General features: G+C 45.1%; 1 protein-coding gene across 4 annotated transcripts in view; it reads left to right on the top strand.

Annotated features, from left to right (window-relative positions):
* Nucleotides 1-26,435, top strand: part of CPSF6 (cleavage and polyadenylation specific factor 6) — a 392,748-nt gene that overhangs the window by 167,966 nt on the left and 198,347 nt on the right. For 2 of the 4 annotated variants that reach the window (XM_086918040.1, XM_086918039.1), the window contains exons 6-8: nt 2,833-2,874; nt 4,406-4,546; nt 18,714-19,200. In XM_086918040.1, the coding sequence (XP_086774166.1) occupies nt 2,833-2,874; nt 4,406-4,546; nt 18,714-19,200 (670 nt within the window). The remainder of the gene's footprint in view (nt 1-2,832; nt 2,875-4,405; nt 4,547-18,713; nt 19,201-26,435) is intronic. The other 2 variants (XM_086918046.1, XM_086918044.1) reach the window with 1 other exon arrangement.

Raw genomic sequence — 26,435 nt, 5'->3', positions numbered from 1 at the left:
TCACTAAGGATTGAAGGCAGTATGCTCTACTGGGAGGTCTGGTCTCAGAAAGGTATAAACTTAGTAAAAGACCTTTACCCAGAGCCCCACCCGTTACCTTTTTCAACCCTTAAGAGCAAACACAACCTAACTCCAATGGATTTTTATGACTTCCTAAAATTGAAAGCTCTCCTCTTAGCACAATCCATCAAACCTTATGACCCATCGCTAGTTTCTCAATTGTCACTAATTTTGAAAGCGGGCTACATAGTCTCCAAAATATACAAATTCCTATTACCTAATACTAGTAAGACGCACAAACGAAATGAGGTCAAGTGGGAATCCGAACCCCACTCCACTAATATCTTGTTTGAATGGGACAAAATATATAGCACAGCCTTCTCGAATAAAATATCCCCTATTTTATCTCAGATTAATAAATACAGGTTACTCAATAGGTCTTACTGGACTCCTGATAAACTTTTAAAACTCCGCTTGATAGGTAGTCCGACGTGCTGGAACTGTAATTCTGCTGTTGGAGACCTCGCTCACATGCTTTTCACCTGCCCTTCCTTACAACTATACTGGGATAAAGTTTCTAAATGTATAGGACACATCTTCAGGATCAATCCTCTCAGGGAATTCTCATATATTCTATTAGGCGTCCTGGACCCAGCACTGGTCAATGATAATGATCATCACCTGATGGACCTCTTACTCACCTTAGCCTGTAAAGTAATATTGTGCAAATGGAAGAATGCTAAGGATGTATCCTTAAGAATTTGGCAAGAGTGTCTGTCCTTTCTAAGAGGTGCGGATAACCTGGCGCTCCATACCTCTCCATGGCGTAAGACTCGCCGGAAACTTTGGAAATCCCTAGACGCCTCTTCATTCTCATTTGACCCTCCGTGACTCAAACCAAATGAGATAATATATATATCCTCACTGTATCGCCGTTGCCATATCGATGTAGGCTATCATGGTTTTTAACCCTCCTGTATGGCACCACTCTACTTAATTATAGTGTCACTCATGGCATATGTTTACTCACTGCTATTCCCCCAACCTGTGGACTCCTTGTAGCTAACGACTGTAATCAATAGGCACTTGAGCTCGTCAACATGTTTGCAATGATTATTCTGTATGTATTATTTGAGTCACACCCAATATCATTGTCATTTTTTCTCTTCTTTCTTTTTGCTCTTAATTTCCTATATTTTATGTATGTATTTTCCTTTGCATGTGTGTTTTTCAATAAAAATGACAAATTAAAAAAAACCTAAAATAAATATTGTAGCAGACAAACGGAGAATATTATTCAACATAATAGTTGCAAATCAATCACTGATGTGCCATATAGGTTTCCTTCTGCCCACGCTCTTCAGTCTTGTGCTCGCTGTTTCACTAAAGGACTGCTTAATCTTATTTTTTATGGACGCCAGAATGAATCCAGTCTGAATAAAAGTTCTTTTTCCCACGCTCACAAATGTGGTCATGTGTGGGATAGTCTTCAGCACTAACTGGATCTCTCTAAACCTTCTATCTCTTTTGAATCTTTCTGCTCACTATCAAAAGAAAAAAAGTGTACATGATGTACAAGGAAGGTGTGGGGGAGGAGCAGTATGCATGTGTGGTAGAGTTAAAGTGACCAACTCTTTAGACCTAATTCTTCTAGGAACATTCAGAAGGTCATTACCACTCTGACGACAATGTTTGTATTTATAAATGTTTATGAAAACTAAATGTATGGAAATTTGTCAAGTATGTAAATGTATTTTAACATAGCTGTGAGCCTTCGCCTTTTAAACTATCAGTGTGAGCACCAAAACAGTCTGCAAATGTGTTTTCAATTGCTCCATTTGATACACTTTCCTCTAGCACTTTTTAATGAAGTAAGGTTGCAAGTTGTGCTCACAGTGATTTCAAGGTTATCAGTAGCAGGTTTGTGTCAAGTGGAAAAAAGATGCGAACTATTTTGGAGCCTATATTTACACGTCCCATCTATTTAGAGTTAATCTCAAAATGTTCATGCTTGGTTTTTGCAAATCATTTCGCCACTGCTATAAGCCGAATGTAAAATGAAGCTTTAAATCAAGTAACAATCATAAAAATAGTTTGCTTTAGGTCATTCATAAAAGTTTGTATAGCCTGTCACAATCACTAAATATAGTGCCTTTTGCTTTTACTGGCCAGTTTAGCCTGTAATGCTAAGTAATGCTCAGAGATTGTGGGGGTCCCATATGTGCCTTCAGAAATATGCCTATTTTAGGCTTAGCATTATCTCTTTTCTCCTTCATGAGCTAATAAGAGGATGATGCAGGAGTTCCCATCAATAATCTATATAATTGCTCCTATGTGGCGCCTGCTACCATAGAAGTCCAGTGTCAGTTGAACCACTGATCACAAGTGTGTGATGGGAAATTTGCAGCTTCAAATCCCAGTTGGGTCTTTAAAGGCTTCCTTCCTTTAAACATGGATGGAAAATAAGCAAAGTATTATATGAAGCAAATTAGGTGTAAACGACTACATGCTCCAAATGTAAAATTTGAATTTTGCACCCTTCGTAGGACAGTTAGGTTAAAATTACAGGTCATGTTACTCGCAGGATATGGCAGGACAAAGTATGTTGCTGTGGTATTTGGTGGAGGTTAAAACAACGTAACCGGTGTGGTAGGGTTTGGCGTTTGGGAGTAGGGCAGGATGCTTCATTCCAGTAACGTATGATTTTGGGTAGGTAACATCTTACTTTTAAATACTGTTATTGCCTATTTGTTTCAGAATACAAGCAGTAGATGTATCTGCATCGGGTTAATGAACAGACTGCATAACTAAGCTTGATTTTGGGTGTTTCAGATGGACTTCCCTGGCCACGGCCACTGTTTCAGCAAAACCATGGTGAGGAGTGACAGCCCGTTGGATCTTTTTTCTACATGCTCAGTTTTATTCTTTTTGTGTCCTCGACAGACTTAAATTTCCTGAAATGTTTTCACTTTGAATTGGTTAGTGTATGCTTCGGGTTAGTGTATGCTTTGGAAGATTAAATACAATTGACAACGTTCTAAACTGTTCTGAAAGAAGCTGTTCTACCACTTCACCACTACTCCTCTCCTCTGTGCAGTTTGACTGAAAACCGATTATTGCAGACCACCTCATTCTGTTTTGGTGATCGGTCCTAATTGTAATTATTTGCAAGTGCAACATACCTAGGTGGGCTGATTGAATCATTTACTTCATTTTCATTTTTTCACTTACTTTACTTCATTTTGAGACCTTCCTTTCTGAGCACTAATTTTAATGTCAGTCTAACTTGACTTTAGACTTCCCTTGTAACCATATTTTGATTAATTATGGATTTTAGAAAGTAATTTGTGCATGTGTGTGATTCCCTTAGCAATCGCAGAATATATATTGTTTGAGTAGCTAACGTTTTGGGGTATTTTCAGATACTAGTAGCATACACAGGTGTAGCCTTTTTTTTCTTTAGACCCTGTTATTGACTACAGTTAACCTAACACTTAGTGCTATCTTACTGTCCTAAAAGTAGTGCTACTTTACTGTTTTCTATCGTTACTCATTTCTTGGATCTCTATTTCCCTGACGTTGTCTTTTGTGTATGATTCCACCAAGACTTTTGTGCCTGATGCAGTATCCCTTTAGACATGCCACATTCAAATCAAACGTTCTGCTACTCTATGCTTTTATCTCCGGTTAACAGCAAAAATGCTGCCTTAAGTCCCATCTTGTTATCGCTCCAGTCTGGAAGTCACTTAGTGTGCAAAATAAACCTGCTGAAATACAGTAAATTCAGTGGGTGTGAATCCTTTCAGGTGGTCAACTACTAGCAAATGTGATCAATATATGAAGACCTTTCATGGTAGACCCCAAAATATCCATTAAGTGCTGCATCGGGCGATTGAAGTAATTAGTGGATATGATTGAAACACATGATATTTACAGTAGCATTGAAAATGACTTGTATGGCCTAAGAGCCAATCTGTGAAGCTAATTTAGCTTTATTCACATGCGCTTGTATAGAAGGAATATTCTAGTTTGAGATTAACTTGTCACTTGAGGTATGTGGACAAGCAAAGATTTGCTCCAAGAGCTCCTTGGGCAGCAGTCTCCCCCTCTTCTGCAAGGATCACGTTTTTCAGCCTACTTGTCTGTACCGGGTAAACCAGTAGCATTGGTGCTTTCAACATAAAGAGATGATGGCTTTCTCTACGTCCTACTTTGCTCAATGATGTAAGCCTTGTTGGAGGCATAGGGTTGTTTTAGTTTTGAATTTAAACATCTGTTGTCAATCCCCCCCCAAAATTTTGTTTTATTTTATGAATTTATGCAATCAGTTAAGTGTCAGGGGACTGCTTGCCTTGAGTGCCTGTCCTCATTAATGCCTACAGTTGCTGGACCTGTTTTCCAACAGTGCCAGCTGGATCTGGAAGAGAACGGGTCTCCTATCCTCAATCAGGGCACCACGTCCTCCCTAGGGAACGCAGACTGCCTGAAGGACCTCCACCTCGCGGGGTCAGAAGTTCCAGGGGCAGAGATGATCGCCAAAACAGAGGTAAGCAAATCAGTGTGTCTTATTTTATTATTTTTTCCCATTAGCACTTTCACTTGAAGACGTTGCTTGCAAGACCATTAAAATATCTTGCAAAGTTTAACGTGCATCTCTGGCAGCAAGGCCTGTTCTCTGGTACAAGATGGACTGAAGCAAAAATTCACTGTTAGGAAAACGGGTGTTATTTTGTGAAATGGGGAGTCTACAGAGAACAAATAGGATGGTTCTAAATGATTGGGAAAAGAAACTGATACCAGCTTTGTGTCCTTTATTTCTAATTCTGTCCTGGCAGAAATTGCATTTTATCACATGTATGTTGTTTAGATATCTATATTTGATTTGGGTAAAAGTATCACTTCATTAACCTAAGACAGAATGCTGCAATCTGATCGGTTTTTCTTGAGAGTTCTCTTAGAGGTTGTCGGAGTTTCTCAATACTATCTGTAAAAATTCCTTCAAGTCAGCCACATTTCATGTGCGCAGTTACTTACCGTGTGATGCTTTGACATGCTTTGCAAACTTATTGAAGATCTGTCTGGAAGGATTTTACTGGTCGCAGCAGAAGGATGTTCATGCATAAACATATATCCTTTTTCTTAGTAATTCTCGCCTTTGCTGCAACATTTGGTAGTTTGAGGAGCAAGTGCAAAACTGTGATTAGTAGGAATGCTACCTCTTGTGATACTAAGGGACAACAGTATTTCAAAAGTTACTTTTAATCTTACTAGTGGAGGTTACAAATCTCGGTTAGTATTTGTGTGTGTGTGCGCACATTCTGGAGATAAGTTGAATGTTTCAGCTTAACATTGCTTTTAGGAAAATGAGAAAAATCTCCTTTACTTACATTACTCATTACAGTTGTTTGGAGAAGTCTGACTTCTTATTGAGAGAACATATCTTCTAACAGATTTTGGATTGGTGCTCTGGTTTTACCATGAGCTAAATCCACCCGTCTTCCCAGAGCATTTGTTGCAAATCTTTGTTTTGCAGTTTCCATATAAAGCATTTATGGTTATGTAGCACATTTCTATCATTTTTATGTTACTGGGGACTTTTGGAATGTTTGTGCCCCTTTGAATCTAGGATTTCTGTTGATGTACATCAGTTATTTGTTGGCATTGTATTACTTTTCCAGTTGTTTAAAGGTGTATCATATTGGATAGTGGTTTAGTAATGTTATAAAATGCTGTCATGTCAGTAATTGCTTGCTATCAGCTGTATGTTATTCTGGATCCATGAAGAGCATAAAGTGTTTTTCGTGCCATGTGTTTTGTTGTGCTCAGCCGGTGGGGTGACCTAATTTACCAGACATATTTGCTATTATATACCTTTGATACAGTATAGTGCAGGCATCTGGGTGTATGTAACATATTTAAACCACCTACTAAATGTTTTTATATGGATAGAATAAAGGCAATCTGTGTGCTGTTGGTGGGAATGCTTAACCATCGTCATTGTTTGGAGCAGCGGTGAGTGCAAAATGGTGCCAAAGGCGCGTTTGAATGTTGATATGGATGCGTTTTGAGGTGTCTAATATGTATGTATATTATCTGCACCATTTGGATGGAAATTTGTTGCCAACTAAACTCTGAAAGCCATGTTGTACACATTATGCCAGGGGTTGTCTACTGTGTACAGTAGGTTCTGAATTTTTTAATTGACGTAATCAGTCAGACTAATATCAATATTTGTGTCTAGGAATATATGGGTAGCATTAATCTTTCTGTATGTTCTTTCTGCTATTCTGTTGAAGTATACAAAGGAGCAGTGCACATCTTAAATTCATATAGCTACATGATCTCCTAGAATTGAAACATTATAAATTGAATAATTATATGGTATGCTCTTTCATGTGAGCTTTGGACATGTCATTGTTGTTTACTAATCTTATTCTAGGCTGCACCGTTGCTAAAAACTGTCCTCTTCACACGAGGACTTATGCCATGCAGTCACAAACTGCATAAGTGGGTAATGAACCTTGATAAGGGTTTAGTGAGGATCCTCGGATCAAAATTGAGTCGTTGGAAATAGGTTATTGGGAGTTATTGCAGTAAAATGATGGACTTGAGGAATATGAGGCATACTGTCTCTGTTGGTAGGCGGAAACAATTGCAGCTCAGTACTTTTAACATTGTGTATTTGCCCTATCCAGCAGCAGATGGTAGAGACTAAACATTCTGTAAGACTTGGGCAAACTTGATATTGATCCAATAGCCGGTCATATATCCAAATATGTTTTTTGAGAATGCCCATCCCTTAAACCACTTTCTAAGAGGATGGCTTGATCTAAATTCCAGCACTTTTAGTCCACTCTAACAAGATGATCTTGGATCATGTCTCTCCATTGTAAAAGCACTATACAGGTACCACATGACTAACTGTCCTCACAGATATTAAATTTTTCATTCCCTACTTCTATTTGCCTAAGATCCACACTGGGATGTGAAGGTGCGGTAAAGTCAACTCTGGCCCACCTTAATGATGACCAGGGCAACTCTGGCCCACCTTAATGATGACCAATCAGCAAAAGGTATTCTTTTTAAATTAAAATAAATTTTTATTGCAGATTCACAGGAAGCCATCAACAATCAATCGGTTATTTCAGGTATGCACCCATATTAGTACATCTCACCATTAGGAAGGAACACACAACCGTTTAGCCCACACCCCGGAGGTTGGGCGGCAAATTGCGTCAAAGGCCTGTAAATACCGACTCGTATACAATTGTGAGCATCCAATGAGTGTTCTGTGCATCTGCATTTTTGTTTTAACCCCTCCCACTCCCGATAAACCAACAAATACGTAAGTTACCCTCCAACAATACGAAGGCGATACTAGCAGCAGTGACATTTCTAAAGCCCTCCCCCCATCCCTCCGTGTCCATAGAGTTTGTCATGGTTTGGACCCTTAGATTTCCAATGCCACGTAGGACTCATCACTTTCCCCTTATCGTATCTTATCCATATTTGTGAAGTCAAGGATGTCCCCAAGGCCTAACCTACCCCCCACCCAAAGAGAAGCCCTCCTCACATCCCCCCGTCGAGCCCGTGATAATGTCGCCATTTGGACCAAACTCTCCAGAATTTTTTGGGGCACCCCTTGCCTTATAGGTAACCCTCTCAGCTGCCATGTACAGGTCTAATCCTATTCTCCACTCCTCCAGTTCCGGCGGTTCTGGTGCCCCCCAATGTTTTGCGATGTCTTTTTTTGCTACTGCCAGCGCAAGATCTAGGAATGTGAGCAGTGGGCGGGTCAGGTCTACCTCATTAGTCATGCCTAGCAGTGCCAGCTTGGTATCCTGTGGGATCGGAACCTCCAGAACTTCCTCCAACTCCCTGAATACCTGTGTCCAATACATTTGTATTGTGCCGCACGTCCAAATGGTATGATAAAAGTCCCCCTCGCCCTGATGGCATCTAAGACATCGCGGGTCGTCTACCCTCCCCATTTTGTGAAGCCGCATTCTATCATAGTATGCTCTCTGGAGTACGTTAAATTGAATGAGTCTGTCTTGTTTTGATTGCCACCTCTCGCGCATGCATCAGGACTATTTCCCAATCTTAGTCTTCCATTTCTCCCACTTCTGCCTCCCACGTGCTCCTGAGTTTACCTAGGTCCCCCAACATATGATTAGTTAAAGTTTTATATGTGAGGGAAACTGCCCCCCCCCCCATTATCTGTTCTTGGAGGAGCCGCCCCTCTAGTGGTGCATATTCTGGGATATCTGTGACTGTAATGTTCTGGGCTCGCCACGCATGTCGGAGTTTGATGTATTTGAACTGCTGTGTAGCATGAAGACCGAACTCTGATTTGAGTGCCTGAAAAGATTTCAACTCCCCTTTGGCTATCACATCTCCGATGGTGGAGATGCCGATATCGTCCCACCTTTGGAATCCTCGCAGCTTGTGAAGCTCCGGCAACCATTGGCAATACCACAGCGGTGTCTGCCGCGTGGGTCTTTTATCCCATCCCATGCGTCTTGTGGCCCTTGTCCAAGCGTTAAGTGTCATAGACTTCGCCGGGAGAAGGTGTGCCCTTTTTGCGCTCCCGTAGAGATAACATAATGGGTTTTTGGGCGACATTTTTGATCTCTCCAAGGCATAAGTTGGGTGGTCTGCCGGGGCGTGGAGCCAGTCATTAATTGGTGTCAAGTGTTCTGCCCAGTAGTACGCCTCTAAGTTAGGGAGCGATATCCCCCCACTGTATTGGTGTCTCTGAAGTGTGGATAGAGCCACCCTAGCATGCTTGCCTAGCCACAGGAAGAATCGCAGATCTGCATGAATCCTAGCGAAGACCGCCGGGGGTATGGGATAGTACTCGTTCTGCAGTGCGTATAGGATTTTGGGCAAGGTGATCATTTTGTACATGGCCGCTCTGCCCAGGAGTGTAAGTGGGAGCTGTCTCCAATGGTCCATGTCTGCTACTGTATTCAGCATGATCCGTTCCAAGTTTCTACGGAAAGAGAGAGTCGCACTCAAGGTTATATAGATCCCGAGGTATTGGAAGCCTTCGTTGGTTGTCAGTAGTCTCTCCGGTATTCTCCCCCATTGGTCCCGCCCCTCTGGGTCGTAGAGGATGGATTTGTGCCAATTTATTTTGTGACCCGCCTGCCCACCGTACCCTTCCAGCTCTCTGAATATCTCTGGGATGGTGGTCTCGGGTTTAGTTATTTATAGCAAGACATCATCTGCATAGAACGAGATCTTTTCTTGAGTCGGGCCCATGGCGCCGCCTGTGAAGCCAGAGATGTTCCTGTTGTGTCGGATTCTGGCTGCAAGTACCTCAATAGTTAGTGTGAATAGGAGGCGAGACAAGGGGCATCCTGTCGGGTGCCTCTCTGAATCGGGAATTCACGCAACATTGTTCCGTTGACCCTTACCCTGGCCTTCGGGGCCGTGTATAGGAGCCGGACCCATTTGATAAAGTTTGGTCCGAAACCCAACTTGTGCAGCACTGCAAACAGGAATGGCCAGTGTACCGCATCAAATGCCTTCTCGGCGTCCAAGGAGAGGAACCAAAGTGGTTCACTCCGTCCCCTTACTTCCTGTAGCCAGTTCTGGGTCCTCCTAAGGTTTAGTTTAGTCGCCCTATCTGGCAAGAAGCCTGATTGGTCTAACTGTATAAGGCCTGGAATAACCGCTCTCAATCAGACCGCCAAGATGGTTGCTAAAAGTTTGACTTCCATGTTGAGCAGAGAGATGGGACGGTAAGAAGCACAGTTCTCCCGTGGCTTGCCCTCCTTATATATCAGGACAATCGTTGCCATAGCAAGATCTGGAGGGAGCTGCCCTTCCTGGAAGGCACCAGTAAAGAGTCCTTTAAGATGGCGAGTCAAGAGGTCCGCCGTTCGCTTAAAGAGCTCTGCCGGAAAGCCGTTCGTGCCCGGGGTTTTGCCCGGCCTCAGTTTGGCAATGGCGTCTGTGATGTTGTCGGTTGTTATGTCCACCTCCAGCGCCCCTAGGGCCTCGAGGGGTAGGACCGGTAGGTCCGTCTGATCCAAATATTGTAGTGCTTCCTCTGAAGCCACCAAGTCTTGCATTGCATAGAATTGTTCGTAGTGCGCAGCAAATGCTTCTGCTATCTCGTTGTCGGTGTTAACCGTAGTTCCGTCAGCGGAGTCTATACGGTCTACCCATCTAGCCGCTCGCTCCTTTTTACTAAGCCACGCTAAAAGTTTCCCAGACTTGTCACCAATGTCATACAGACGGTGGAGGGAGGCGAGGGATTGGGTCTTAGCCTCATTGGTTGCTAATTCCCTATATTGTCTCTGGGCATCTAGTAGCCGCCTGAGAGTCTCGCTGTTTTTATGGGTCAGGTATTCCCTCTCCCAGCCCAGGATAGCCTGTTCTAGAGCAGCGACCTCAGCCTGCAGTTTACGTCTTTCCTCACCCAGTCTAGTTTATCCTGTCTCGTAGTACCGGTTTTAGGGCTTCCCAGCTGGTGACGCTCGATTCCACTGTGCCCTCATTTTCTGCAATATATATCTTATTGTCCGTTCTTATACCCCTCAGTACGGTAGTATTTTGCAGATCCCACGCCGCCATGCGCCACTGACCTGTGCCCCTGCCCTGGCTTCGACCCACCTTTACAAACAGAGGCGAGTGGTCAGATAAGCCTCTGGCCTTGTATTCAGCGACATCATCTGCCCTCAAGCAAGCAAAAGGTATTCTTGACCCACAACACCACTAGCTTTTGATGCAACAGGTTAAAACTCTTACCTCATTTGGAGTTCTTTGATATCTGTCTGATGTTCTTTAAAACCTTTTAATAGCATTTAGAACATAATACTGAGTTTCAGGAAAGTAAGAAATTTCCACATACGTGAGGCAAACTGTCCTAAAAAAGGAGAGGATGTCCCGCAAGGATTAACAGAGTAGAATGGAAAGTTAAATTAGCGTAGTGCCAATTTACATTGTACTAACTTGCACATCTTGAGCAGCTATTGAATTAGCATTCTTATGCCTTCTTCTATTCTTCGATTCCTCACCTTTAGAATTTTCCCAGCCAGCAGGCGGAATCTGGAAATCTGACTAGCTTGTGTACGTGGCAGGTGGGGCTGTCTGATTCGGCGACAGCCATGTACAGACTAGAAGAGTTTTTCCATGTACTATTCCATGATGTTCTGACTGTTGATTTGCACCGTCTTCGAATACTGCCTAACTGGTAGAATTCCTTTTTGTCATTTACACTTTACACCACACATAGTGACAGCTTTTCATTGTATTAAGGATTGTATTTGTTTAATATCATGCCTATGCCACTGAGCAATTCTTTCAGAAAGACATCAGGAAGGATCCGGTCTCTTGGACTCTGTAGGTTGTTACATTTTCAGAACTATAGGCGGAAACTGGCTCTGTAGGCTAATGAGAACAGTTCAGTTATTAGATGACAATGGGAATATTCAAAGCTGTCTTAAAAGTGAAGGCTATGGTCGTTCAGAAAAGTGAGGAGTAACCTACCATGAAGTATTTCCACTTGATGAAATGAATAGCAAGTACCTTGTGAGATTCCAGATTTGCCATTTGAGGTGTAGTCCGGCTTGAGCAGTGCAGACCTTTCTTAGACTACGTACTTTACCAGGCAGAAGCTTTACCAGGCAGGGATCTCAAGCCAGTAAGCAGTTACAAATGACAGGTAGTGAGTAATAGTGTCATTTACCAGTAGTGACCTGGAAGCACAGTTCTCTTGTGCTTCCCAGCAGTCAGTCCTGTGCTGCAATCCCCATACCGGGTTCCCGCAGTAGGATTTCCACCTGCTCCCACTTCCTGGGGCAGCCCCTGTGTTCTTACACTGTTTTTTCCGCGGTTGTACATCAGTCAAGGTCCTCCATCCAGCCTCGTAACCTTGGTATATCTGACACCCTCCATTTCTTGGCTATATTGCGCTTCGCAATTTCCAGTCCCAGTATTACCTAGGTTCTTTCTTTCTCACTGAGATCAGTGGGTTACCATACATTGAGGAGACACCATTTCGGGGTAAGGCATCAGCTCCACTCCTGTGATCCCGCTCAGTTTTCGGACTATGGCCGCCCAGTACTGTTGTATGAGAGAGCAGTCCCATTATGTGTGGTAGTATGTTCCAAATTCTGGTATGTCAAGGATACTGCCTTACAGTCCATGTGGTCTATCCGGATTCTGCCTTCTAGTGGAGAAGACTTTGGGAGTTCCGTACCTTTGTGGATTGCTGCTTGTAGTGCATACTTACTTTGCAGATAACAAAATGTTTCTACATCTGACTGTTCGTATAGTTGCCGGAGTGTGGCAAAAGATCTCACATCCCCCCCTTGTCCATAGGTTGCCCACGCAGGATATGCCTATTAGGTCTCATTTGTCAAAGCCATGAATTCTGCCCATGGAGCCTAGCCTTTCTGCATTCCACAGTGGGGAGTACTGTTATTTTGTTGACCCATCCCCACTGTTTCTGGACCATGCGCCAAAGTTGGATTGTAGCCTTTGAGGCTTCCCATTCCATAATAGTAACCTCTGTTCACTTTCTATTGTCTGGAAATACTTAGAAGGCACTGGATATGGTGTGTTTTGTAGGATATATAGGAAACGGGGATATATATATATAGGACAAGGGGGAGTGCCATCCGGGGGGCGGGGGGGGGGGTATAAAACTACGTTGTCTGCTTGTATGCTGCTTTACGGTTAAAGTAAGCAACATAACTGGAACTTTTTCTTTTACGGTCAAAGTCAAACCCTAGCTGATGGGTAAGATCCTCGTCAAAGTCAAACCCTAGCTGATGGGTAAGATCCTTGTCCTAGCTGATGAGTAAGATTCTTGAGTGGTGTGGTCCATTATATTAATGTGGTAAAATCAATCTTGTGGGAAAGGGGGGGGGGAGTTGAGGGCAAGCCTGCAGTTTACACTGCACAAAGGCATGTTAGACCCAAAGGGTCTGGCGGCTTAGTGGAGTAATGCATCTACTGCAGGGCCTGTGTTCATTCTCATGGCCACAAGTTCAAATCCCGGCGGATTCACTCAGTCTCTCATCCTTTGAGACCGATAAAATGAGTACCATTCAGTTGGGTAACAATAAACATCTGTTGGTTAGCACCAAGGTGCCCCTTTCGGGGTAAACGAGCGCTTTACAAATACACATTTGTGAGAAAGTGCCATCTTTCTTGCCATGGTATGCCCCCACTTTTTTCGGAATTGCTCATGTGCTTTGGCTGAGTGTGCCCTGGGCTCCAGCCAACCAGGTACCCAGGGCCTGTGTTCCTTCCCTAACAACTGTGTTGAAACAAATCCCAATTGGCATCTCTGGCCACCTATCAGCCCCTAGTAAATGGTACCTTTGGTAACCAGGGCATGGTGACCAGAAAAGACCCCTAAGGGCTGCAGCACTTATTGTGCCGCCCTTAGGGGCCCTGTACCTGGGTACCCACACACTACCTTTTGCAGGGTGAGTGCCTAGGTACAGACCAAACAAAGAGTCGACATGGCACACATCCCTGTATGCCATGCCCACAAACCCACTGCCCTGGCATACATAAGTCACCCCTCTAGCTGGGTCCCTTATGCCAGTGGTGTGGGCCCAGGTGCATGAGCCCTGTGCCCCGACAGTACCCAGGGCCATTCCTGGCCACTGTAAGTGCAGTGATACCAGTAAGAGTATATGGTGCTGGGAGGTTGTCATTACGGACTCCACAGTACCATAATGGCTACACTGAAGACTGACAAGTTTGGTACCAAACTTCTCAGCACATTAAACCCGCCTTCCTCAGATCCCGATACGAAAAGAAGAAAGAATATCAAGAAGACCCACCGTGCAGCTGCTAACAGGACGACAACATCTGACTTGGCCCCAGCCCTACCGGCTTGTCGATCCTGGAACATGCTCCTGCTCCTGGTGCTCCTGCTTAATCCCGGCGACGCCTGAGGACAGCACCCTTGGGACACCCGGAGGACCTGCCTGCCTTGACCCTCTTGAAGACTGGGACTCCCATCAGCAGAGGCTCTGCTGCAACAATCCACCTGGTGCCAACCAGGAAGCACCGGACCAGCCCACTCTGCACCCGCCGAGCCCGGGCTGGGCCTAACCAAACCAAGACAACGAGGACGTCCCCCCAGCGACTGGGACCCGAAGTCCAGTGCCCAAAGACCCTCCTCGACAAACCAGCCGACGCCTGCAGACTCAACCAGGGGCACCCCAACCGTGACCAGCCGAGGGTAAAGTTTTTCCGACACCCAAAGACACCCTTGCAACTGGCGCCCTACAGCCCCCAGTGCCTCCCTTTGGGGTACCTACCTGTGCTCCAAGATCCCAACTTACCTCTCAAAGTGCTGGTCGCCCCTGGAGAGTCTGTCCCCGAGCCTGCAGCCTTTGTTCCTTTTTGACCTTTCCCATTGGATAACATTGAGCGCCCGACTGCTCAAAAGCACCCTGCACCCAGCCGCCCAAGTGACGCTGGCTGTGACCCCTGTGTCCTATCCTACATAACAAAACACCAATAAAATCATTAATTGACAGTATTATACAGATTCTAATAGTTTATAGACCATTGAACAAAAATAGAAGGGATATTTATGCTGTAAATGCAGTTTAGTACATTTATATTTATAATTCCATTTGTCTAGAAGAAATAATGTCCCCATTTGTCCAGCAGAAGTAGCGCCGATGTGTGTTTCAGTCAAGCACCAGTGTTTGGGTGACACCTTCCTCATGGCAAAGAGGGACAAATCGCCCATGTAAAAGCTAGGATGGGAAACTAGTCTGTTAACCCGGATGGAGGCATCCGTAATAGAAATAGGACAGGAAATATCTATCATTGCACGGGGGGAGGGTGGGAGGGCGAGTTGTAAATACGTCCCCAGGGAGAATTTAAAAAATGCTATGGTACGACCAATATGTGAATCTTCAAACAAATGTGTGGTCCCAATGAATCTTGAAGAGTATATTCGCCTTTTAAGTAGGTGACCTCAAAGTTTTCAAGCAGTAATAAAAGATAGATTTCAGGGTGCATAATGCAACTCTTATCCTGTGCATAAATCGAGCATAGTTTCAAACCAGGGTCGTTTTCTGCATCAAACGTGTCGATCAATTAACACAGCAGGAAAAAGGGTAGCTACAGGGCATGCAAATCACTGGAAAATTGCTAACTGGGTCGTATTGATATCTTGTTATACTAGATCAACATGGGATGATGTGCAAGCACTGATGCAACATTTACCAGAGGAATATAAAAACGAGAATAGTTAGTTAATGAAGGCAGACAAATTTCAAATGCTGCTATTAGATGTGCACTAGATGGGGCAAACACTGCTACAAGAGGCATCAGCAGTTCAATAATGCTGTGGAGACGTGCATGGCTGCGCATACCTAGGTTTAAGCCAGAGGTGCAATAGCACAATCTCAACATTACATTCACTTGATGTGCAGTTGGAGAAAATAAAAAAGACCAACACTGCGAAATTAGTGGGGGCTCTGCAAGTCACGCCACAAAAGCAGCAGTCCTTTCGACATTATTAAGGGAGAGGGGCTTCCAAAAGTCCTAACAGAAAAGCCACCTACCAACAGCAACAATAGTACCGCCAATAAGCAAGTAGAGGGTACTCTAAAGGTGGTTACATGAATGGAGGAAGAGGTAAAAGTACACCCACAAAAGGTGCCTCTAGACCTAAACAATGACTTCTCATTATCTCCCCCCCCCCCTCCCCCCCCCCCCCCAAATCACAAAACACCTGCGGGGGAAGGCTGCAACATTTCCATCAGTTGTAGCCAGACATAGCATCAGACCAATGAGTACTACAAATTCTCAGGCTGGGATATTGCCTAGAATTAACACAACCTCCTGCCAAACATCCCACCACAAAAACAAATACTAAATCCACAGCATCTACATCTGCTAAAGGAAGAAGTAAAATCAATACTACAGAAAGGGGCTGTAGAACCCATCCCATTCAAACATCTCAACAAAGGAATTCATTCTCTTTACTATCGGAACACTTTCACATGGTAACGATTCAAGACATAATAGCATTGCTTCATGAAGGCAACTTCCTGAGTGCATCAGATCTAAAAGGCTCATACTTTCTCATCCCAATCCACTCAGCACATGCCAAGTACCGACTGTTTGTGGTAAGTGGTAGTCCTTCTCAATTCAGAGTAATACCAATCGAGGTAGCAGTGGCCCCAAGAGTTTTCACAAAATGCTTCGTGGTGGTAGTAGCAGCAAAGTTAACGGAAAACATGCATGTATTTCCCTATCTAGACGATTGGCTCAAGAGTCCCACCAAAACAAAATGCCTAAAAGACACTCCAAATACAATCAATCTATTACACCGATTGGGATCCACAATCAATGCAGCAAAATCTACAACCGCTCCAAATACAACCTTATCTAGGAGCCATATTAAATGGAATCTCTGGAAAAACCTACCCCAATCCACAAAAGATCTCCAGAACCAACTTGGTCATTTTTTAGTCACATTGTCTCCTACCAGTCAAAACCACGATGACATTTGTACGTATGATGGCATCTTGCCTAGCAATAGTCCCTCATGCAAAACTACATATGAGGCCCCTATAAGAGTGCTTGGCATCATGTGAGAAGCTGGGTTTCTGTTGTAGTTACCCCCCACTTTTTGCCAGACTACTGATGCACTTTGACTTGACGTGCCCTGGGTCTCTGCCAAACCGGTACCCAGGGCCTGGTTTCTTTCCCCAAAACTAACCCAATTGGCATCTCTGGCCACATGTCAGCCCCTGGTAAATGGTACCACAGGTACCCAGGCCACTGTGACCAGGGAAGACCTCTAAGGGCTTCAACACTTATTGTACCTCCCTTAGAGACCCTGTACCATTACACTCACACACTGCCTTTGCAGGCTGTGTGTCTTGGTGCAGAACAAAGTGGAGTCGACATAGCACACATCCCTGTGTGCCATGTCTACAACCCACTGTCCTGGCAAACATCAGTCCCCCCTCTGCTGGGTCCCCTATACCAGTAGTGAGGGTACAGGTGCGTGAACCCTGTACCCCTACAGTGTCGAAGTCCATTCTTGAACATTGTATGTGCAGTGCTGCCATTAAGAGGGAGTTTGTCATTACGTACTCCACAGCACCATAATGGCTAAACTGAAGTTTGGTATCAAACGTCTTAGCACATTAAACCCACACTGATGCCAGTGTGTGATTTAATGAAAAATGCACACAGAGGGCATCTTAGAATTGCCCCCTGAAAAAACAACCTACCACTAGTGTCCATGCGGAGTGGTTTCTTTCAGCTGTGACCACCAGACATGTTTCTGGGCCCCTGGGTCGAGAGCCTGCTGCTCTCTGGGGCCTGAAACAATGCACATCCTGGGATGAGGTGCCATGCCTCCTCCCCCAGGATGGGCAGAGTAATGAAGGGGAAGTTTCAAAGGCTTGCCGCCTCTGTGAGCCTCCCCAGGCCACTTGCTGCTTTCAGCAACTAGTCCCCACTGGTTCTGACCCCCACTTTGGGCGGGAGAACCGGCGGGAAAAAGAAGTGAGGAAAAGAGGTGTGCCCACCTCTGCCAACTCCACCCCTCAGGTGGGGGCGGCAAGGTGAAGCACAACTCTCAGTCCCCGCCATCTTGAAGATGCGGGGCACCCAGCCAACCTGGGAAAGGCCTATGCCCTCCTCCCACTGGAGGGTGGCATAATAGGAGGTGGTCGCACCAGGGAAGGGACCCATTGGTCCCAACCTTTTTACCTGTCTGTAACCCCTTAAAGTTGCTTACTCAGACAAGAACCTGCAACAAGAAAAAAAGGACTGCACACCCGTGCCGAAGCTAATGAGGAAGAAGCCCACTGACTTGGCCCCAGCCCGACCGGCCCGTCTCCACCTCGGACCTGCTCCTACGAAATCCTGGTGGGTCCTGCAGTCAGCAACCTCGAAAATCCCTGAGGACCTGCCTGCCTTTAACGCAAAGACTTTGTCTTCTGTGAACATCGAATTTGTTCATCTGCAACTTCTGGCTCAGGCCTGACACCACAATTCCGGCCCACTCTGCACCCGCCGTCCACGCACCGAACTCGAGTGGGCAAAGACCATGAGGAGTTTCCCCATTGATCCTAACCCGAGATCCGGCAAAACCCCTGACCTTTCACAAACCTCCAATCGACTCCTGCAGCCTAAATCCGGAAAGCCCCCCCCCCCCCCCACCCACCCACACACACCCACACACCCACATCCCCCCAAATACATGCCTGATGCCTTGAGGAGGAGGAAATATGGCCCACGGCGTCGACCATAATTACTTGATGAAAACAGAGAAACACAACTTGAAGGGTCTGGGCTCAACACTAGGTGGCAGAAGTATGCATAGCATGCGAATCTGCATCACTACACACTGCGAATAGATGCTTACAGGGTAAGTAACTTTTTCCTTCTGGTACATTGCGAATGGTGCTGTTCTCTGCTACCTGATCAGAACTGCAGTTGGCCACAGAGCAGTAGGTAATCTCTAGTATTCACTGGTGAAGTTTGCAGAGGCTAGGTATTTAGAATGTTTCGGATGACATTTTTCTGTTCCACCTCTTTAGCAGTAATTGGTGACAATTCTATTCTGTGCTGTTTTAGATGTATATGTTTATTCTGATAATGTGGATTCTTAAAAAGAAAAAGAATGTAGAGCACCTGTTAATGTGCATATTGGAAAAAAATAATATAAAAATAGCCTTCTTTTTTATCAACAGGAATGACTCCTCCACGTCCACCTTTGTGTCCTCCAGGTCCTCCGGGCCTTCCAGGCCCTCCTCCACCTGGCCAGCCCATTCCCCCTCCTATGCCTGGGCATCCAAATCGTGGTGACCGACCACCTCCTCCAGTGATGTTTCCAGGACAGCCTTTTGGCCAGCCTCCACTTGTTCCCCTTCCTCCTGGTCCTCCTCCACCCGTTTATGGACCCCCACCTGGGCCCCCTCCTCCACAGCAAGGTCCTCCTCCACCTCCAGGGCCCTTCCCCCCACGACCACCAGGTCCACCAATGACACTTGCTCCGCCTCCACATCTCCCTGGACCACCCCCTGGTGGTCCCCCTCCTGCACCTCACGTGAATCCAAATTTCTTTCCACCAATGGGCAACAGTGGTATTCCTACATCTGACAGCCGTGGGCCACCACCATCTGATCCATATGGACGACCACCACCATACGACAGAGGAGACTATGGACCCCCTGGAAGGTAATATACTTTTTTTATCAGTTTGTAAGGCATACTCGTTAGCAAAACATAAAACATTCCAGTTGTTTAGCTTGCACACAAGCTGAACATACCCTTGAAAGTATCAGGTGTCATTCAAATTACGATTATTTCAAATACATATTTGTGAGTTTTAACCAGCTGTATGGGTCGCTGAAGGCGTGAGATTATGAAGAAGTTTATGGAAATGAGTTAGTTGTGCATCATGACCAGAACACTATTGCAGCAACCACAGATAACAAACCAGAGTGCTAGAGAAGATTGTGTGTAGTGAAGTAATGTATAGCAGACCTGCTTAATTTTTTTTCCTTAAGGTCGATTATTTGGAATACTCTGCACTTTTTAAGAACCAGGGAGTTGGTGGAGGTAATTTCTTCTGTATTGACAAATAATGTACCTATGGTTTATTACTCCTTGCCAGAGAAATATGTCAAGGGGGGCCATTGAGTTTACTGGCTCCTGCTCCTTTTATCCTGTTCACTCTGAAGTGGGATGCTTTTCTCATCGGATTTTGAGTGACCTTTTCACCGAGGTCCCTCTCAAACTTAATTATCCATTTCCCTGTGAAACATTGAATTCTTATTTTTAAAGGCTATACCTATGTTGTGATATTTTTCTGATTAGAAAAGTGGTCGGAAATATTTAGTTGACTTTTTTTTTACTGGCCTTTGAAAGTCGAAATACTGATAAAAATAAGTCTTGTAAAGCTTGTTGAGGTGAGCAATGTGCTCATATTAAGGGTCTGATATGAGGAGCGAGCACCTGACCAGCCAGGAGAACTGGAGGCTGCCTCAGAGGAAGTAAGGGTAATTAGAAGATGACTGGATAATACGATTTTAGTCCTAATGAGTTGATGGTGGTTAGGGAGGGTTCGATAAATGAGAATTCCTCCACTAACCAAAATGGCACTGAGGAAAGGAGGTGCAAGCAGTGCTGTAGTAAAGCAACGTTTTCATATGGGGTCAGAGAGTCAGTAGGTATTGCGGGACAGGTGTTCCAGCAATAGTGCTGTAATGAAGAGAAATGGGAAAGGATAGGCCCCATTTAAAAATGCAAATTGATTTGCATAAGCCTTGTTACACGTAAACATACTCAATTAAAAAGACGTCAAATACATTTGGAATGAAACACATTTAATTAAGTTTTCTTCTCTTCTTTTAAGTACGAGAGAACAGGACTTAATTAGCATATTGTGACTAGAGCAAAAAATTAAAGGCAGTACAGACATTTGACATGTTTTGGCTAGGCATTTCAGAAACCAAGTTTGAAATTGCAGGGTTGACTGCTCAATCCACCCAGCTATCACAGGCCAGGCTGAGAGTGCATCTTTCGAGGTAGAAGGCAGCCACAGTTGCTTTCCTAGGGCACATCTAGATGACATTTGTAGCACGGCTACATGGTGCTTGTTGCATAAACTGCTAGATCTAGCTGTGTAGATCTGGGTTCAAGATAAAATGCACTGCTTGTACATGCATTGTTTGGCAATGTACCTGTTTTTTTGTCATAAGATTTCTCATTTATAGGGGGTGTCACTTTGCTAAGAACCTTGGTCACACCTTGTATGTTTCTCTAGGCTACAGAAGAGGGGTCAAAGAGAGCACAATCCTAAAGCACAAGTAAGAATAAATGACTAATTGGTCACACTATAATTACATAATAACCTATTGAGCTTGGCATTCATCGTGTTGTAGAACGTGTGACATGGCATACTGGTCTTGGCGTCACCGTTTATCAAAACTATTATTGTGGATTTCGATGATTTTGGACTTCCTTGCTTTGTCGCTCATCTCTAATCTATATTGTTATGATCTTCGAACCTATCATATTCCACCTTATATAAACGCGATTGGACGCATCCTGACCGTTTCCGTCTATATAGCCTTGAGAAAGTCATAGTACTGATCAATAGTACTGACGAAACACGTGTCGGCTGTTTTTTGTCAACTCTACTTTTATGATGGATCTTCAAATAAAGAAAATTAACATATGAACTCTTTGCTCTTCTGTCCTGTCTGAATGTGAATATTATACGATATCTATAGTTTGACTGTCGTTCAATTACAGTGTGACCAATTAGTCATTTATTCTTACTTGTGCTTTAGGATTGTGCTCTCTTTGACCCCTCTAATGTAGCTATAAAATTGCCAATCTCTGATTGGCAGTAGTCTCTCCTGGTAGTGAGTGACAGTGGTCTATGTAGCACTCCGTCTTAAAATTTAAGATTCTATTACAAATCCAGTACAATTGTCTACTTAAAAATAATTTGTGTATGTGCGTTTTTTTTCCATTTTGGAAGCACCACTACCGATCTTCTGTGTTAATGTTTCTCTTGGCGTACAGATGGATAGAGTATACCAGCCTCCCTCAACAAGTAGAGGAAAGAGGCACCATGAACCCTTTCTTTTAATTTGCCTGAGAAAGAATCCAAATAGGGACTGCAGACAGTCCTGCCAGAGACATGGGTTATAGTTGACCGAGTCGGCACATTCATGACATCTGAAGCTAATGTTATTACAGGCTTTTACTGTGAGGCAGTACAGTATCCAATGTGTAAAATGACAAAAAGCAAATTTCAGACCTACTGTGCCAAAAGCAATACATGGAGAATGGACACTCTATGAAGAAATCTAACATTAGTTTTATTCCTTCTAAACATGCTATAATAATCATTATTAACTAAATGTCTTCCATTATTTGAGATGGAGTACAGAATCTGCATACTTTATTCTAAGGGCAATCTGTCCTCAATTACCACAGCCCACTGTCTGTGACACGGAGTGCAGAGTTCTTATACTTGCAGCAGCGATACCCTACTGCAACACCAGAGGCATAGCTTTATGTCTTCTCTGTAACCATTTTACACCAAGAATATGAAAACGTGTACTTGTGATACTGACATCTATCGAGAGCAATAGCATTAGAATTATTGCTGTCATCTTGTCCTTTACAAATAAGTGACAGTTTTGTATTAAGTATATACTACATCTATTTACCATGTGTACATGATAGTATGCCAGGAGCCAAAGGCAAGAGGTCATAATCGCATAGATTAGATCTATAATGAGGTGCATACATGCAACAGGAGCACTGTTACTGTATGTACATTGTCTGTTTTCAGCTGGTTATTTATAAAGCGCCAGAATCGACCCCCGAAGGGGTATTTCTGTGCTCGAGACGGGTCACATGTGGGAAGACTGTCTGCTAGAAATCAGAAGCGAAAGAGGAAGGTCTTGAGCTGTTTCCTGAAATGGAGATGTTCCGTGCACTGTCTTAGTTGCACAGGGAGCTTGTTCCAGTAACAGGCCTAGAAAGGATAGAGCCTTCCCACCTTGTCTGGACCGTTTAATTCAGGGCACTGCGAGGAGAGATTTGGATCCTGAACGGAGAGACCGCCGAGGTGTACAGGGGATACATTTATCCGCAAGATAGCTGGGGCCAGAATTGGACAGGGCCTTATGTATGGTGCAGCAGACTTTAAACTGTACTCGTTCCCGTATTGGGAGCCAATGGAGCTGATAGAGCAGAGACCAGGAGGCTGTTCTATGCGGTGCTTTCAGGAACAGGCGTGCCGCCGTGTTCTGGACAACCTGTAGTCTGTTAAGAGCAGCCTCGTTGGCAGACAACAGTAGACTGTTACAATAATCCAGGCGACTTAAAATAAGCGCCTGGGTTAACGTCTTCCTGGATGAGTCAGGGAGCAAGGGAAGGATACAACGCAATAGGCCCGACACATGAAAGCAGGAGCCGGCTGTCTGTGCAGCATGCTCCTTCATGGTAAAGGTCTGCTAAAGGCGAACATACATTTTTTACACAAGTTTTTAGAACGGGGGAGTACCTAAGTCTGTGGGCCACCAATCCGGGGTCCACAGTAGTTGAGCTTCCCCAAAAAGCATGATTTCCGTCTTCCCCACATTGCACTGAAGAAAGTTACTCCTCATCCACTGTGAGATACTTCTCATTCCCAGAGAGAAAGCAGCCTGCACTGAAGGAGTAAACTTTGCAAATGGAAAAAGCAGCTGGGTATCGTCAGCATAGGAAACAGGGATAAACAATCTTCTGCTTAACAGATTGGCCAAGGGACCCATATAGATGTTAAACATAGTCTGGCTCAGACAAGAGCCCTGTGGTACTCCCTTGGACAACTCTGTTACAGCAGAACGATACAGACCGAGGTTAACCACCTGTGAACGAGACGATAGAAAGCTTGTCAGCCACTGGAGAGCCACATCTCTATAAGTCCAATCTCCTCCAGTCTCCTGAGCAAAATCTTATGGGAAACTGTGTTGTGAGAAAGTGCCATTTTTCTTGCATTGGTATGCCCCCACTTTTTGCTAAACTGCTGATGTGCTTTGCCTGAGTGTGCCCTAGGCTCCTGCCAACCAGGTACCTGAGGCCTGTGTTCCTTCCCTAAAGCTGTATTGAAACAAAACCCAATTGGCATTTCTGACCACCTATTAGCCCCTAGTAAATGGTACCCTAGGTGCCCAGGGCCCGGTGACCAGAGAAGACCCCTAAGGGCTGCAACACTTATTGGGCCACCCTTAGGGGTCCTGTACCCTGATACCCACACACTGCCTTTGCAGGCTGAGTGTCTAGGTACAGAACCAAACAGTCGACATGGCTCACATCCCTGTGTGCCATGCCCACAGAACCGACTGCCCTGGCATACTTAAGTCACCCATCTAGCTGGGTGCCTCATGCCAGTGGTGTGGGCACAGGTGCATGAGCCCTGTGCCCCAACAGTACCCAGAGCCATTCCTGGGCACTGTAAGTGCAGTGATGCCATGAAGAATATATGGTGCTGGGAGGTTGCCATTACGAACTCCACAGCACCATAATGGCTACACTGAACTGACAAGTTTGGTACCAAACTTCTCAGCACATTAAACCTGCACTGATGCCAGTGTGGGATTTAATGCACCAGAGGGCATCTTAGAGATGCCCCCTGAAAACCTAACCTACAATCCACGTCTGGTCTGAGTGGCTGCAGACGCTGCCACACAGCAGACGTGTTGCTGTGTTCCAGGCCCCCGCCTCTCCTGGGCCTTCAACAATGCACATCCTGGGCGAGGTGCTAGGTCTCCTTCCCCAGGATGGGCAGGGGGAAGCTTCAAAGGCATGCCGCCTCTGTGAGCTTCTCCAGTCCATTTGCTGTACTCAGCAACTGTCCCCCACCAGTTCCAACCCCCTCTCTGGCGGGAAGACTGGCGGGAAACACCACATCAGGAGGGGGGTATGCCAGCCTGTGCCAACCCCACCCCTTAGGTGGGAGAGGCGAGGTGAAGCACGACCCCGGGCTCTGGCCATCTTTAAGATGGGGAGCCTTGCCCAATCACAGCTAGGCTCCTGCCCCCTCCCGCAGGAGAGGAGCAGGGTAGGGGTGTACCCACCCCAGGACAGGGACCTATTAGTCCCTGCCCTTGCCCTACCTGTAACGCCCCTAAATTTAGTATTTAGGGACACTCTGAACCTTCCTTCCTCAGATCCCGATAAGAAAAGAAGAAAGAAGATCGAGAGGAAGAAGACCCGCCGTGCAGCTGCTAACAGGACGACACCCACTGACTTGGCCCCAGCCCTACCGGCCTGTCGATCCTGGAACCTGCTCCTGCTTAATCCCAGCGACTCCTGCGGACAGCAACCTAGGGACACCCGGAGGACCTGCCTGCCTTGAGGTTACTGGCCTGAAACTGGTAGTGGTCTCTCCACAATTGCCAGCTGACTGTCTGCTTGGAAATGACCTGGAAACCTCAGCCCTGGCTGAGGTTGAGTAAATAACCCATGCAGCCATGCTGGGTATCCCTAGACTGGTGTGGGTGCAAACCAGAGCACAGAGCAAAAAGAAGGGTGAACAAGTAGGTTTGGAGCCTGAAAGTATGGCCCAACCAACCAAGACAAAAAGCAAGAAGACTGGGGGACCAGCTTCTATACAGGAAGCCTCTCGGGACACCTCTCCTCAGGGAAAGGACTTGAAAACCCTTCTTAGAGGCCCTGAATGTCTACTCTTCCTATTGCTGGAAGAATTAGCCCCCCCACCCAACTGTTGCGCCTCTGACCTCTGAGCTGTGACTCCAGACACTCTCAGCCGAGCCCCCAGCAGCTGGAGCTGCAGAAGCCCGGGCTGAGACATAGCTCGCGAAGGTGAAGTGGTGGGGTGAAGTGCGCGCCCCCCCCCTGAAGGGATGCTGTGCCCCCCCAGGTGGGCGCGCCCCACAGTCTGAAGACCTATGTTCTATAGGCATTGCGGTGATTGTTCCCACACAGCTCCCTTGGTTTTTGACACATTCCCAAATTTACAAGGACTTCTAAACATGGTAATGATTCAAAAATAGGCTCCCACAGAGAGGCGTAATGATGAGACCTCTTTCTGTATGTGCTGAATTCTACAGCACATATAGAAAGAGGAAAAAGCCTCTCAGTATTGTTTTTGTGCAGGAAGATGTCCCTTCCTACACAAAAACAATACTTACACTGATACCTGTGTTGGCGCTAGGCTGACAAATTGGCACCAGCGCCACAGAAAAGGATAAAAATGCACCATGCTGGATAAATACGACACATTCCTGCACTTTCCCAGTGAGGTGGGGCAGCGCAGCAAGGTGGCTTGCTGCGTTGCCCTGCACCACTAATTTAATAAATATCCCTGAGGTATGTACTTTGGTACAGAAGTCATCCGAGAAACCTGCTTAATGTATTTTCCGAATAGATTTCAAATTCACATGGTGAACATTACCAGCACAGAACATGCGGACGCAGCAGACATGCAGCTACACACTTCTCGCAAGACATTTTCTGCTCAAAACAAATATACTACCATTGTAAATTGCGAGATCAGTATAAGCGTAGGAAAAACAGAAATGAAATATGCACTCAATAACTCAAACTCAAATTACAGCAGCGTTTCTCCAGTATTAGGGGTGTCTTTCATAGATTCACATGCTTGAATATTCCCCGTCGTGGGGGTCCCACGGTAAATAAAATAGCAATAACATACTCATATGTATATGTAAAAACATAAAACATGAAATGCACATTAGAAAAAAGGTAGTAAATGCCTAGACATAATTCTACATAGGAATACATGAAGAGAGAAAAGACACTTGTATATTCTTGTCATTATGTTGGTCCAAGCTGTAGCCAATCGGGCACCAGCAGCCCTCCATAACCTTCTCCTCAGAGCTCAGTACCTCAGTTTTCTACCGCACGTCGTGTGAAAAGGG

The sequence above is a fragment of the Lissotriton vulgaris genome, chromosome 1_1, assembly GCF_964263255.1.
Source record: "Lissotriton vulgaris chromosome 1_1, aLisVul1.2, whole genome shotgun sequence".
Lineage (NCBI taxonomy): Eukaryota > Metazoa > Chordata > Amphibia > Caudata > Salamandridae > Lissotriton > Lissotriton vulgaris.
This window is presented reverse-complemented; position numbering and strand designations above follow the sequence as displayed.